At 46.3% G+C, this 16,497-nt stretch overlaps 1 protein-coding gene across 1 annotated transcript in view; it reads left to right on the top strand.

The window, feature by feature from the left end:
• Window positions 1–16,497, top strand: part of LOC144493937 (dynein axonemal heavy chain 6-like) — an 814,395-nt gene that overhangs the window by 514,366 nt on the left and 283,532 nt on the right. The window contains exon 42 of the mRNA XM_078213513.1: window positions 7,931–8,071. Within this exon, the coding sequence (XP_078069639.1) occupies window positions 7,931–8,071 (141 nt within the window). The remainder of the gene's footprint in view (window positions 1–7,930; window positions 8,072–16,497) is intronic.

The following is a 16,497-nucleotide window of genomic DNA, read 5'->3' as shown; positions in this document are numbered from 1 at the left end:
CACACACTGTGACAAATACTCCACATCACACACTGAGAGACAAATACTCCACATCACACACTGTGACAAATACTGCACATCACACACTGAGACAAATACTCCACATCACACACTGAGAGACAAATACTCCACATCACACACTGTGACAAATACTACACATCACACACTGAGAGACAAATACTCCACATCACACACTGTGACAAATACTACACATCACACACTGAGACAAATACTCCACATCACACACTTTGACAAATACTCCACATCACACACTGAGAGACAAATACTCCACATCACACACTGAGAGACAAATACTCCACATCACACACTGTGACAAATACTCCACATCACACACTGAGAGACAAATACTCCACATCACACACTGAGAGACAAATACTCCACATCACACACTGAGAGACAAATACTCCACATCACACACTGTGAGACAAATACTCCACATCACACACTGAGAGACAAATACTCCACATCACACACTGTCACAAATACTCCACATCACACACTGAGAGACAAATACTCCACATCACACACTGAGACAAATACTCCACATCACACACTGTGACAAATACTCCACATCACACACTGAGAGACAAATACTCCACATCACACACTGAGAGACAAATACTCCACATCACACACTGTGACAAATACTCCACATCACACACTGTGACAAATACTCCACATCACACACTGAGAGACAAATACTCCACATCACACACTGAGAGACAAATACTCCACATCACACACTGAGAGACAAATACTCCACATCACACACTGAGACAAATACTCCACATCACACACTGTGACAAATACTCCACATCACACACTGTGACAAATACTCCACATCACACACTGAGAGACAAATACTCCACATCACACACTGTGACAAATACTCCACATCACACACTGAGAGACAAATACTCCACATCACACACTGCGACAAATACTCCACATCACACACTGTGACAAATACTCCACATCACACACTGAGACAAATACTCCACATCACAGACTGAGACAAATACTCCACATCACACACTGAGACAAATACTCCACACCACACACTGAGAGACAAATACTCCACATCACACACTGTGACAAATACTCCACCTCACACACTGAGAGACAAGTACTCCACATCACACACTGTGACAAATACTCCACATCACACACTGAGAGACAAATTCTCCACATCACACACTGTGACAAATACTCCACATCACCCACTGTGACAAATACTCCACATCACCCACTGTGACAAATACTCCACATCACACACTGTGACAAATACTCCACATCACACACTGTGACAAATACTCCACATCACACACTGTGACAAATACTCCACATCACACACTGAGAGACAAATACTCCACATCACACACTGTGACAAACACTCCACATCACACACTGTGACAAATACTCCACATCACACACTGTGACAAATACTCCACATCACACACTGTGACAAATACTCCACATCACACACTGTGACAAATACTCCACATCACACACTGAGACCAATACTCCACATCACACACTGTATCAAATACTCCACATCACACACTGTGACAAATACTCCACATCACACACTGTCACAAATACTCCACATCACACACTGTGACAAATACTCCACATCACACACTGTGACAAATACTCCACATCACACACTGTGACAAATACTCCACATCACACACTGAGAGACAAATACTCCACATCACACACTGTGACAAACACTCCACATCACACACTGTGACAAATACTGCACATCACACACTGAGAGACAAATACTCCACATCACACACTGAGATAAATACTCCACATCACACACTGAGACAAATACTCCACATCACACACTGAGACAAATACTCCACATCACACACTGAGACAAATACTCCACATCACACACTGAGAGACAAATACTCCACATCACACACTGAGACAAATACTCCACATCACACACTGTGACAAATACTCCACATCACACACTGAGACCAATACTCCACATCACACACTGTGACAAATACTCCATATCACACACTGTGACAAATACTCCACATCACACACTGTGACAAATACTCCACATCACACACTGTCACAAATACACCACGTCACACACTGAGACCAATACTCCACATCACACACTGTGACAAATACTCCACATCACACACTGTGACAAATACTCCACATCACACACTGAGACAAATACTCCACATCACACAATGAGACAAATACTCCACATCACACACTGAGAGACAAATACTCCACATCACACACTGTGACAAATACTCTACATCACACACTGAGAGACCAATACTCCACATCACACACTGTGACAAATACTCTACATCACACACTGAGACAAATACTCCACATCACACACTGTGACAAATACTCCACATCACACACTGTGACAAATACTCCACATCACACACTGTGACAAATACTCTACATCACACACTGAGACAAATACTCCACATCACACACTGTGACAAATACTCCACATCACACACTGAGAGACAAATACTCCACATCACACACTGTGACAAATACACCACATCACACACTGTGACAAATACACCACATCACACACTGTGACAAATACTCTACATCACACACTGAGACAAATACTCCACATCACACACTGTGACAAATACTCCACATCACACACTGAGAGACAAATACTCCACATCACACACTGTGACAAATACACCACATCACACACTGTGACAAATACTCCACATCACACACTGAGAGACAAATACTCCACATCACACACTGAGAGACAAATACTCCACATCACACACTGAGACAAATACTCCACATCACACACTGTGACAAATACTCCACATCACACACTGAGACCAATACTCCACATCACACACTGTGACAAATACTCCATATCACACACTGTGACAAATACTCCACATCACACACTGTGACAAATACTCCACATCACACACTGAGAGACAAATACTCCACATCACACACTGAGAGACAAATACTCCACATCACACACTGTGACAAATACTCTACATCACACACTGAGACAAATACTCCACATCACACACTGTGACAAATACTCCACATCACACACTGAGAGACAAATACTCCACATCACACACTGTGACAAATACACCACATCACACACTGTGACAAATACTCCACATCACACACTGAGAGACAAATACTCCACATCACACACTGTGAAAAACACTCCACATCACACACTGTGACAAATACTCCACATCACACACTGAGAGACAAATACTCCACATCACACACTGAGAGACAAATACTCCACATCACACACTGAGACAAATACTCCACATCACACACTGTGACAAATACTCCACATCACACACTGAGAGACAAATACTCCACATCACACACTGGGACAAATACTCCACATCACACACTGTGACAAATACTCCGCATCACACACTGTGACAAATACTCCACATCTCACACTGTGACATATACTCCGCATCACACACTGTGACAAATACTCCACATCTCACACTGTGACAAATACTCCACATCACTCACTGTGACAAATACTCCACATCACACACTGAGAGACAAATACTCCACATCACACACTGTGACAAATACTCCACATCACACACTGAGAGACCAATACTCCACATCACACACTGTGACAAATACTCTACATCACACACTGAGACAAATACTCCACATCACACACTGTGACAAATACTCCACATCACACACTGTGACAAATACTCCACATCACACACTGTCACAAATACACCACATCACACACTGAGACAAATACTCCACATCACACACTGAGAGACAAATACTCCACATCACACACTGTGACAAATACTCCACATCACACACTGAGAGACAAATACTCCACATCACACACTGAGAGACAAATACTCCACATCACACACTGTGACAAATACTCCACAATACACACTGAGAGACAAATACTCCACATCACACACTGAGAGACAAATACTCCACATCACACACTGTGACAAATACTCCACATCACACACTTTGACAAATACTCCACATCACACACTGTGACAAATACTCCACATCACACACTGAGAGACAAATACTCCACATCACACACTGTGACAAATACTCCACATCACACACTGTCACAAATACACCACATCACACACTGAGACCAATACTCCACATCACACACTGTGACAAATACTCCACATCACACACTGTGACAAATACTCCACATCACACACTGAGATAAATACACCACATCACACACTGTGACAAATACACCACATCACACACTGAGACAAATACTCCACATCACACACTGTGACAAATACTCCACATCACACACTGAGACAAATACTCCACATCACACACTGTGACAAATACTCCACATCACACACTGAGAGACAAATACTCCACGTCACACACTGTGACAAATACTCCACATCACACACTGTGACAAATACTCCACATCACACACTGAGAGACAAATACTCCACATCACACACTGTGACAAATACTCCACATCACACACTGAGAGACAAATACTCCACATCACACACTGTGACAAATACTCCACATCACACACTGAGAGACCAATACTCCACATCACACGCTGTGACAAATACTCCACATCACACACTGAGACAAATACTCCACATCACACACTGTGACAAATACTCCACATCACACACTGTGACAAATACTCCACATCACACACTGAGACAAATACTCCACATCACACACTGTGACAAATACACCACATCACACACTGAGAGACAAATACTCCACATCACACACTGTGACAAATACTCCACATCACACACTGAGACAAATACTCCACATCACACACTGTGACAAATACTCCACATCACACACTGTGACAAATACTCCACATCACACACTGTGACAAATACTCCACATCACACACTGTGACAAATACTCCACATCACACACTGTGACAAATACTCCACATCACACACTGAGACAAATACTCCACATCACACACTGTGACAAATACTCCACATCACACACTGTGACAAATACTCCACATCACACACTGAGAGACAAATACTCCACATCACACACTGTGACAAATACTGCACATCACACACTGAGACAAATACTCCACATCACACACTGAGAGACAAATACTCCACATCACACACTGTGACAAATACTACACATCACACACTGAGAGACAAATACTCCACATCACACACTGTGACAAATACTACACATCACACACTGAGACAAATACTCCACATCACACACTTTGACAAATACTCCACATCACACACTGAGAGACAAATACTCCACATCACACACTGAGAGACAAATACTCCACATCACACACTGTGACAAATACTCCACATCACACACTGAGAGACAAATACTCCACATCACACACTGAGAGACAAATACTCCACATCACACACTGAGAGACAAATACTCCACATCACACACTGTGAGAGAAATACTCCACATCACACACTGAGAGACAAATACTCCACATCACACACTGTCACAAATACTCCACATCACACACTGAGAGACAAATACTCCACATCACACACTGAGACAAATACTCCACATCACACACTGTGACAAATACTCCACATCACACACTGAGAGACAAATACTCCACATCACACACTGAGAGACAAATACTCCACATCACACACTGTGACAAATACTCCACATCACACACTGTGACAAATACTCCACATCACACACTGAGAGACAAATACTCCACATCACACACTGAGAGACAAATACTCCACATCACACACTGAGAGACAAATACTCCACATCACACACTGAGACAAATACTCCACATCACACACTGTGACAAATACTCCACATCACACACTGTGACAAATACTCCACATCACACACTGAGAGACAAATACTCCACATCACACACTGTGACAAATACTCCACATCACACACTGAGAGACAAATACTCCACATCACACACTGCGACAAATACTCCACATCACACACTGTGACAAATACTCCACATCACACACTGAGACAAATACTCCACATCACAGACTGAGACAAATACTCCACATCACACACTGAGACAAATACTCCACACCACACACTGAGAGACAAATACTCCACATCACACACTGTGACAAATACTCCACCTCACACACTGAGAGACAAGTACTCCACATCACACACTGTGACAAATACTCCACATCACACACTGAGAGACAAATTCTCCACATCACACACTGTGACAAATACTCCACATCACCCACTGTGACAAATACTCCACATCACCCACTGTGACAAATACTCCACATCACACACTGTGACAAATACTCCACATCACACACTGTGACAAATACTCCACATCACACACTGTGACAAATACTCCACATCACACACTGAGAGACAAATACTCCACATCACACACTGTGACAAACACTCCACATCACACACTGTGACAAATACTCCACATCACACACTGTGACAAATACTCCACATCACACACTGTGACAAATACTCCACATCACACACTGTGACAAATACTCCACATCACACACTGAGACCAATACTCCACATCACACACTGTATCAAATACTCCACATCACACACTGTGACAAATACTCCACATCACACACTGTCACAAATACTCCACATCACACACTGTGACAAATACTCCACATCACACACTGTGACAAATACTCCACATCACACACTGTGACAAATACTCCACATCACACACTGAGAGACAAATACTCCACATCACACACTGTGACAAACACTCCACATCACACACTGTGACAAATACTGCACATCACACACTGTGACAAATACTCCACATCACACACTGTGACAAATACTCCACATCACACACTGAGACAAATACTCCACATCACACACTGTGACAAATACTCCACATCACACACTGAGACAAATACTCCACATCACACACTGAGACAAATCCTCCACATCACACACTGAGAGACAAATACTCCACATCACACACTGAGAGACAAATACTCCACATCACACACTGTGACAAATACTGCACATCACACACTGAGACAAATACTCCACATCACACACTGAGAGACAAATACTCCACATCACACACTGTGACAAATACTCCACATCACACACTGAGAGACAAATACTCCACATCACACACTGTGACAAATACTGCACATCACACACTGCGACAAATACTGCACATCACACACTGCGACAAATACTCCACATCACACACTGAGAGACAAATACTCCACATCACACACTGTGACAAATACTCCACATCACACACTGAGAGACAAATACTCCACATCACACACTGTGACAAATACTCCACATCACACACTGTGACAAATACTCCACATCACACACTGTGACAAATACTCCACATCACACACTGTGACAAATACTGCACATCACACACTGCGACAAATACTCCACATCACACACTGTGACAAATACTCCACATCACACACTGTGACAAATACTCCACATCACACACTGTGAGACAAATACTCCACATCACACACTGAGAGACAAATACTCCACATCACGCACTGCGACAAATACTCCACATCACACACTGAGATCAATACTCCATACCACATCAAACGTTCGTCTTCAGGTCTCCACTCACAGACCCTCGCCTCTGTGTCTGAATGGTGTTCCATCATGCGGATTGAATCTCAGGCCTTGCTGCCCCCTCTCTTTCTTCACCCGCAGCTCACAATACCATTTCCTGGGTACCATGGCGTCTTGGCATCACGTGTCGGGCCTCGCTATGAGGTCTCAGATCTTTGGCCTCATGTCTCCAACATAGCGTTCTTTGTGGGCTGGTGTTTAATTTCAATGTCTTTAGGTGCCGTGTGTGACAGTATCTCAGTGTTTCTTCTGTTCCTTCCACCAGCGTGTGCAGGACGTGACACTCGTAGCAGCGTGTGCTCCCCCGAATGGTGCTCGCACTGAACTCAGCCAAAGACTCCTCAAACACTTCAGCATCTTCACACTGCCTCAGCCTTCCACCCAGTCACTGCAGCACATCTTCCAGGTAAGAGGCCAGCTCAGTACCAACTGAACCAGTGTTCGACAGAGTAAAGCTCCCTCTACACTTTCCCCATCAAACACTCCCAGGACAGGTACAGCACAGGGTTAGATCCAGAGTAAAGCTCCCTCTACACAGTTTCCGTCAAACACTTCTCGGACAGGTACAGCATGGGTTTAGATACAGAGTAAAGCTCCCTCTACACTGCCCCACATCAAACACTCCCAGGACAGGTACAGCACGGGGTTAGATACGGAGTAAAGCTCCCTCCACACTGTCCCCATCAAACACTCCCAGGACAGGTACAGTACATGGTTAGATACAGAGTAAAGATCCCTCTACACTGTCCCCCATCAAACACTCCCAGGACAGGTACAGCACGGGGTTAGATACAGAGTAAAGCTCCCTCTACACTGTCCCCATCAAGCACTGCCAGGACAGGTACAACACAGGGTTAGATATAGAGTAAATCTCCCTCTAGACTGTTCCCATTAAACACTGATGTGGAGATGCTGGCGTTGGATTGGGGTAAACACAGTAAAAAGTCTCACAACACCAGGTTAAATGCCAACAGGTTTATTTGGTAGCAAAAGCCACTAGCTTTCGGAGCGCAGCTCCTTCATCAGGTAAGTGGGAATTCTGTTCACAAACAGGGCATATAAAGACACAAACTGAATTTACAAAATAATGGTTGGAATGCGAGTCTTTACAGGTCATCAAGTCTTAAAGGTACAGCCAATGTGAGTGGAGAGAGCGTTAAGCACAGGTTAAGGAGATGTGTATTGTCTCCAGACAGGACAGTTAGTGAGATTTTGCAAGCCCAGGCAAGTCGTGGGGGTTACAGATAGTGTGACATGAACCCAAGATCCCGGTTGAGGCCATCATCGTGTGTGCGGAACTTGGCTATCAGTTTCTGTTCAGCGACTCTGCGCTGTCGTGTGTCGTGAAGGCCGCCTTGGAGAACGCTTACCCGAAGATCAGAGGCCGAATGCCCGTGACTGCTGAATTATTCCCCAACAGGAAGAGAACACTCTTGCCTGGTGATTGTCGAGCGGTGTTCATTCATCCATTGTCGTAGCGTCTGCATGGTTTCCCCAATGTACCATGCCTCGGGACATCCTTTTCTGCAGCGTATCAGGTGGACAACGTTGGCCGAGTTGCAAGAGTATGTACCGTGTACCTGGTGGATGGTGTTGTCACGTGAGATGATGGCATCCGTGTCGATGATCCGGCACGTCTTGCAGAGGTTGCTGTGGCAGGGTTGTGTGGTGTCGTGGTCACTGTTCTCCTGAAGGCTGGGTAGTTTGCTGCGGACAATGGTCTGTTTGAGGTTGTGCGGTTGTTTGAAGGCAAGAAATGGGGGTGTGGGCATGGCCTTGGCGAGATGTTCGTCTTCATCAATGACATGTTGAAGGCTCCGGAGGAGATGCCGTAGCTTCTCCACTCCGGGGAAGTACTGGACGACGAAGGGTACTCTGTCCACCGTGTCCCGTGTTTGTCTTCTGAGGAGGTCGGTGCGGTTTTTCGCTGTGGCGCGTCGGAACTGTCGATCGATGAGTCGAGCGCCATATCCTGTTCTTATGAGGGCATCTTTCAGTGTCTGGAGGTGTCTGTTGCGATCCTCCTCATCTGAGCAGATCCTGTGTATACGGAGAGCTTGTCCGTAGGGGATGGCTTCTTTAACGTGTTTAGGGTGGAAGCTGGAGAAGTGGAGCATCGTGAGGTTATCCGTGGGCTTGCGTCACATGAAGTGCTGAGGTGACCGTCCTTAATGGAGTTGCGTGTGTCCAAGAATGCAACCGATTTCGGAGAGTCGTCCATGCTGAGTCTGATGGTAGGATGGAACTTGTTGATGTCATCACATAGTTGTTTCAGTTATTGTTCACCATGAGTCCAAAGGAAGAAAATGTCATCAATGTATCTAGTGTCTAACATCGGTTGAAGGTTCTGTGCGGTGAAGAGGTCTTGTTTGAACCTGTTCATGAAGATGTTGGCATATTGGGGTGCAAATTTGGTCCCCATGGCTGTTCCGTGTGTCTGGATGAAGAACTGGTTGTTGAAGGTGAAGACATTGTGGTCCAGGATGAAGTGGATGAGTTGTAAAATTGCATCTGGAAACTGGCAGTTGTTGGCATTGAGTACTGAGGCAGTTGCAGCAATGCCATCGTCGTGGGGGATGCCGGTGTAGAGTGCCGAGACATCCATTGTGACGAGGAGTGCTCCTGGTTCAACTGCTTCATGTGTGCTGAGTCTCTGTAGGAAGTCCATCGTGTCGCGACAAAAGCTGGGGGTTCTTTGTACAATGGGTTTCAGGATGCCCTCAACGTAGCCAGAGAGGTTCTCACACAGGGTCCCATTGCCCGATACGATGGGACGGCCGGGTGTGTTTGCCTTGTGTATCTTTGGGAGGCAGTAGAGATCTCCAACACGGGGAGTACGTGGGATGAGAGCATGGAGGGTGCTCTGAAGGTCCGGATCAAAGGTCTTGATCAGTCTGTTGAGTTGACGGGTGTGTTCTTTGGTCGGATCTATGGGTAACTGTCTGTAGTGTTCCTCGTTGTTCAGTTGTCGGTTACTTCTTTGCAGTAATCCGTTCTGTTCAGTATGACAATGTCTGCTGCTCCTTTGTCTGCTGGTTTGATGACAATGTTGCGGTTGGTCTTGAGAGTGCGGATGGCGTTGTGTTGTGCTTGGGTGATGTTCGGGGCTGTCTTGTGAGTGCGGCTGATGAATCTGGTGTTGACGCACCTCCTGATGGCTTGGGCATACATGTCGAGTTGAGGGCAGCGGCCTTCCAGAGGAGTCCAATTCGACTCTTTCCTCTTCGGTTGCTGCACTGTGGATCTCTCTGTCGGCTGTTCCGGTTCATTGGCTGTCTCATTGTGTTCGCTGTTGGCCTCTTGGGGTTTGTGGAAGAACTCCCGCAGCCTCATTCGCCTGATGAATTTCTCTGTGTCTGCTGCAAGACTGATGGGGTCTATTTTGGTGGTGGGGCAGAAATTGAGCCCTCGGCTGAGAACTTGGATTTCATCTGGTTGAAGCGTGTAGTCCGACAAGTTGACAATGGACTTCCCTGCAGTGGTACTGTTTTCTACTGCAGCACATCTGAACGGATATGTCAGGAGATACTGGATAGGTGCAGGAAAAATAGGGTTGTTGTTGTGGGAGACTTCAATTTCCCTGGTATAGACTGGAAATCGCTGAGAGCTGGGACTCTGAATGGGGAGGAATATGCAAAATGCGTACAGGAGTGTTCTTTGGAACAATATGTAGATAGCCCGACTAGAGAGGGGGCTATACTGGACCTAGTACTGGGGAATGAGCCCGGTCAGGTCTTCAAAGTTTCGGTAGGGGAACATGTGGCAAATAGTGACCACAATTCTGTTAGCTTTAGAATAGCGATGGAAAAGGATGAGTGGTGTCCCAAGGGTAAGGTGTTGGATTGGGGGAAGGCTAACTTTAGTGGGATTAGGCAGAAATTGGCAGCTCTTGATTGGGTGAGGCTGTTTGAGGGTAAATCCACATCTGGCATGTGGGAGTCTTTTAAGGAACAGTTGTTAGGGCTGCAGGACAGGCAGGTGCCTGTAAAAAAGAAGGATAGGAAGGGTAGGATTCGAGAACCGTGGATAACCAGGGAAATTGAGGGACTGGTCAAAAAGAAAAGAGAGGCGTATGTTAGGTCCAGGCAGCTAAAAACGGAGGGAGCTCTGGAGGAGTACAAAGAAAGTAGGAAAGAACTCAAACGGGGAATTAGAAGGGCAAAAAGGGGTCATGAAATGTCCTTGGCAGACAGGATTAAGGAGAATCCCAAGGCATTTTATTCATACGTTAGGAACAAAAGGGTTGTCAGGGAAAAAATCGGACCTCTCAGGGACAAAAGTGGGGAATTATGCTTGGAGCCCAAAGAAGTAGGGGAGGTCCTAAATGAATACTTTGCATCGGTATTCACAAAGGAGAGGGATGTGTTGACTGGGAGCGTCTCGGAGGGGAGTGTTGAACCGTTGGAGAAAATCTCCATTACAAGGGAGGAAGTGTTAGGTTTGTTAGAGAATATAAAGACTGACAAATCCCCAGGGCCTGATGGAATCTATCCAAGGCTGCTCAGGGAGACAAGAGATGAAATCGCTGGGCCTCTGACGCAAATCTTTGTCTCGTCACTGGACACAGGTGAGGTCCCAGAGGATTGGAGGATAGCTAATGTGGTCCCGTTATTTAAGAAGGGTAGGAAGGATAACCCGGCTAATTATAGGCCGGTGTGCTTGACGTCCGTGGTGGGGAAGTTGTTGGAGAAGATTCTTAGAGGTAGGATGTATGCACATTTAGAAAGGAATAAACTCATTAACGATAGTCAGCATGGTTTTGTGAGAGGGAGGTCATGCCTCACTAACCTGGTGGAGTTTTTTGAAGAAGTGACTAGAATGGTTGATGAGGGAAGGGTCGTGGATGTCGTCTATATGGACTTTAGTAAAGCGTTTGACAAAGTCCCTCATGGTAGGCTGGTGCAAAAGGTTGGATCTCATGGGATAAAGGGGGAGGTGGCTAGATGGGTGGAGAACTGGCTTGGTCACAGAAGACAGAGGGTGGTAGTGGAAGGGTCTTTTTCCGGCTGGAGGCCTGTGACTAGTGGTGTTCCGCAGGGCTCTGTATTGGGACCTCTGCTGTTTGTGATTTATATAAACGATCTGGAAGAAGGTGTAACTGGGGTGATCAGTAAGTTTGCGGACGACACAAAATTGGCAGGACTTGCAGATAGTGAGGAGCATTGTCAGAAGCTACAGAAGGATATAGATAGGCTGGAAATTTGGGCAAAGAAATGGCAAATGGAGTTCAATCCTGATGAATGCGAAGTGATGCATTTTGGTAGAAATAATGTAGGGAGGAGCTATACGATAAATGGCAGAACCATAAAGGGTGTAGATACGCAGAGGGACCTGGGTGTGCAAGTCCACAGATCCTTGAAGGTGACGTCACAGGTGGAGAAGGTGGTGAAGAAGGCATATGGCATGCTTGCCTTTATAGGACGGGGCATAGAGTATAAAAGTTGGGGTCTGATGTTGCAGATGTATAGAACGTTGGTTCGGCCGCATTTGGAATACTGCGTCCAGTTCTGGTCGCCATACTACCAGAAGGACGTGGAGGCTTTGGAGAGAGTACAGAGGAGGTTTACCAGGATGTTGCCTGGTATGGAGGGGCTTAGTTATGAGGAGAGATTGGGTAAACTGGGGTTGTTCTCACTGGAAAGACGGAGGATGAGGGGAGACTTAATAGAGGTGTATAAAATTATGAAAGGCATAGATAGGGTGAACGGTGGGAAGCTTTTCCCCAGGTCGGTGGTGACGTTCACGAGGAGTCATAGGTTCAAGGTGAGGGGGGGAGGTTGAACACGGATATCAGAAGGACGTATTGTACACAGAGGGTGGTGGGGGCCTGGAATGCGCTGCCGGGCAAGGTGGTGGAGGCGGACACACTGGGAACGTTTAAGACTTATCTAGATCGCCACATGAATGGAGTGGGAATGGAGGGATACAAAAGAATGGTCTAGTTTGGACCGGGGAGCGGCACTGGCTTGGAGGGCCGAAGGGCCTGTTCCTGTGCTGTATTGTTCTTTGTTCTTTGTACTGTGGTACCGGGGGAGGCTTGGTTGCTGCTGGTGGTGATGCCGAGTTTCTCAAGTTTCCTGTTCTTGGTGTGCAAGATGGTGTAGTTCCTTTTAGCTAAGTTCCGCACACATGAGGACGGCCTCAACCGGGATCTTGGGTTCGTGTCACACTATCTGTAACCCCCACAACCTGCCTGAACTTGCAGAATCTCACTAACTGTCCTGTCTGGAAACAATACATATCTCTTTAACCTGTGCTTAACCCTTTCTCCACTCACATTGTCTGTACCTTTAAGAATTGATTACCTGTCAAGACTCGCATTCCAACCATTATTTTGTAAATTGAGTTTGTGTCATTATATGCCCTGTTTGTGAACAGAACTCCCACTTACCTGATGATGGGGCAGCGCTCCGAAAGCTAGTGGCTTTTGCTACCAAATAAACCTGTTGGACTTTAACCTGGTGTTGTGAGACTTCTTATTGTGCTTACCCCATCAAACACTCCCAGGACAGGGACAGCATGGGGTTAGATACAGAGTAAAGCTCCCTCTGCACTGTTCCCATCAAACACTCCCAGGACAGGTACAGCACGGGGTTAGATACAGAGTAAAGCTCCCTCTGCACTGTTCCCATCAAACACTCCCAGGACAGGTACAGCACGGGGTTAGATACAGAGTAAAGCTCCCTCTGCACTGTTCCCATCAAACACTCCCAGGACAGGTACAGCACGGGGTTAGATACAGAGTAAAGCACCCTCTACACTGTTCTATATCCACCCCATCTGGCGAAGGAGCAGCGCTCCGAAAGCTAATGGCATTTGCGACCAAATAAACCTGTTGGACTTTAACCTGGTGTTGTTAAAACTCTTACTGTTTTTCCCATCAAACATTCCCAGGACAGGTACAGCACGGGGTTAGATACGGAGTAAAGCTCCCTCTACACTGTCCCCATCAAACACTCCCAGGACAGGTACAGCACGGGGTTAGATACAGAGTAAAGCTCCCTCTACACTGTCCCCATCAAACACTCCCAGGACAGGGACAGCACGGGGTTAGATACAGAGTAAAGCTCCCTCTACACTGTCCCCATCAAACACTCCCAGGACAGGGACAGCACGGGGTTAGATACAGAGTAAAGCTCCCTCTACACTGTCACCATCAAACACTGTAAGATGTCTCACAACACCAGGTTAAAGTCCAACAGGTTTATTTGGTAGCAAATACCATAAGCTTTTGGAGCACTGCTCCTTCGTCAGATGGAGTGGATATCTGCTCTCAAACAGGGCACAGAGACAAAATCAAGTTGCAGAATACTGATTAGAATGCGAATCCCTACAGCCAGCCAGGTCTTAAAGGTACAGACAATGTGGTGGAGGGAGCATTAAACACAGGTTAAAGAGATGTGTATTGTCTCCAGACAGAACAGCTAGTGAGATTCTGCAAGCCCAGGAGGCAAGCTGTGGGGGTTACTGATAATGTGACATAAATCCAACATCCCGGTTTAGGCCGTCCTCATGTGTGCGGAACTTGGCTATCAGTTTCTGCTCAGCGACTCTGCGCTGTCGTGTGTCGTGAAGGCCGCCTTGGAGAGCTAATGGCATTTGCTACCAAATAAACCTGTTAGACTTTAACCTGGTGTTGTTAAAACTCTTACTGTGTTTACCCCAGTCCGATGCCGGCATCTCCACATGTCCATCAAACACTCCCAGGACAGGGACAGCACGGGGTTAGATACAGAGTAAAGCTCCCTCTACACTGTCCCCCATCAAACACTCCCAGGACAGGTACAGCACGGGGTTAGATACAGAGTAAAGCTCCCTCTACACTGTCCCCCATCAAACACTCCCAGGACAGGTACAGCACGGGGTTAGATACAGAGTAAAGCTCCCTCTACACTGTCCTCCATCAAACACTCCCAGGACAGGTACAGCACGGGGTTAGATACAGAGTAAAGCTCCCTCTACACTGTCCTCCATCAAACACTCCCAGGACAGGTACAGCACGGGGTTAGATACAGAGTAAAGCTCCCTCTACACTGTCCCCCATCAAACACTCCCAGACAGGGACAGCACGGGGTTAGATACAGAGTAAAGCTCCCTCGACACTGTCCCCATCAAACACTGTAAGAGTTTTAACAACACCAGGTTATAGTCCAACAGGTTTATTTGGTAGCAAATGCCATTAGCTTTCGGAGCGCTGCTCTTTCGTCAGATGGAGTAGATATCTGCTCTCAAACAGGACATGCAGAGACACAAAATCTCTGTGCTCCCCAATGTACATTGGGGAAACCATGCAGACGCTACGACAACGGATGAATGAACACCGCCCGACAATCACCAGGCAAGACTGTTCTCTTCCTGTGGGGGAGCACTTCAGCGGTCACGGGCATTCAGCCTCTAATCTTCGGGTAAGCGTTCTCCAAGGCGGCCTTCACGACACACGACAGCGCAGAGTCGCTGAGCAGAAACTGATAGCCAAGTTCCGCACACATGAGGACGGCCTAAACCGGGATGTTGGGTTTATGTCACACTATCAGTAGCCCCCACAGCTTGCCTGCTGGACTTGCAGAATCTCACTGGCTGTCCTGTCTGGAGACAATACACATCTCTTTAACCTGTGTTTAATGCTCCCTCCACTCACAGATCTGGTTGGCTGTAGAGATTCGCATTCTAATCAGTATTCTGTAACTTGATTTTGTGTCTCTGTATGCCGCATCATGCCCTGTTTGAGAGCAGATTTCCACTCCATTTGACGAAGGAGCAGCGCTCCGAAAGCTAATGGCATTTGCTACCAAATAAACCTGTTGGACTTTAACCTGGTGTTGTTAAAACTCT

This window comes from Mustelus asterias, chromosome 5 (genome assembly GCF_964213995.1).
Source record: "Mustelus asterias chromosome 5, sMusAst1.hap1.1, whole genome shotgun sequence".
NCBI lineage: Eukaryota > Metazoa > Chordata > Chondrichthyes > Carcharhiniformes > Triakidae > Mustelus > Mustelus asterias.
This window is presented reverse-complemented; position numbering and strand designations above follow the sequence as displayed.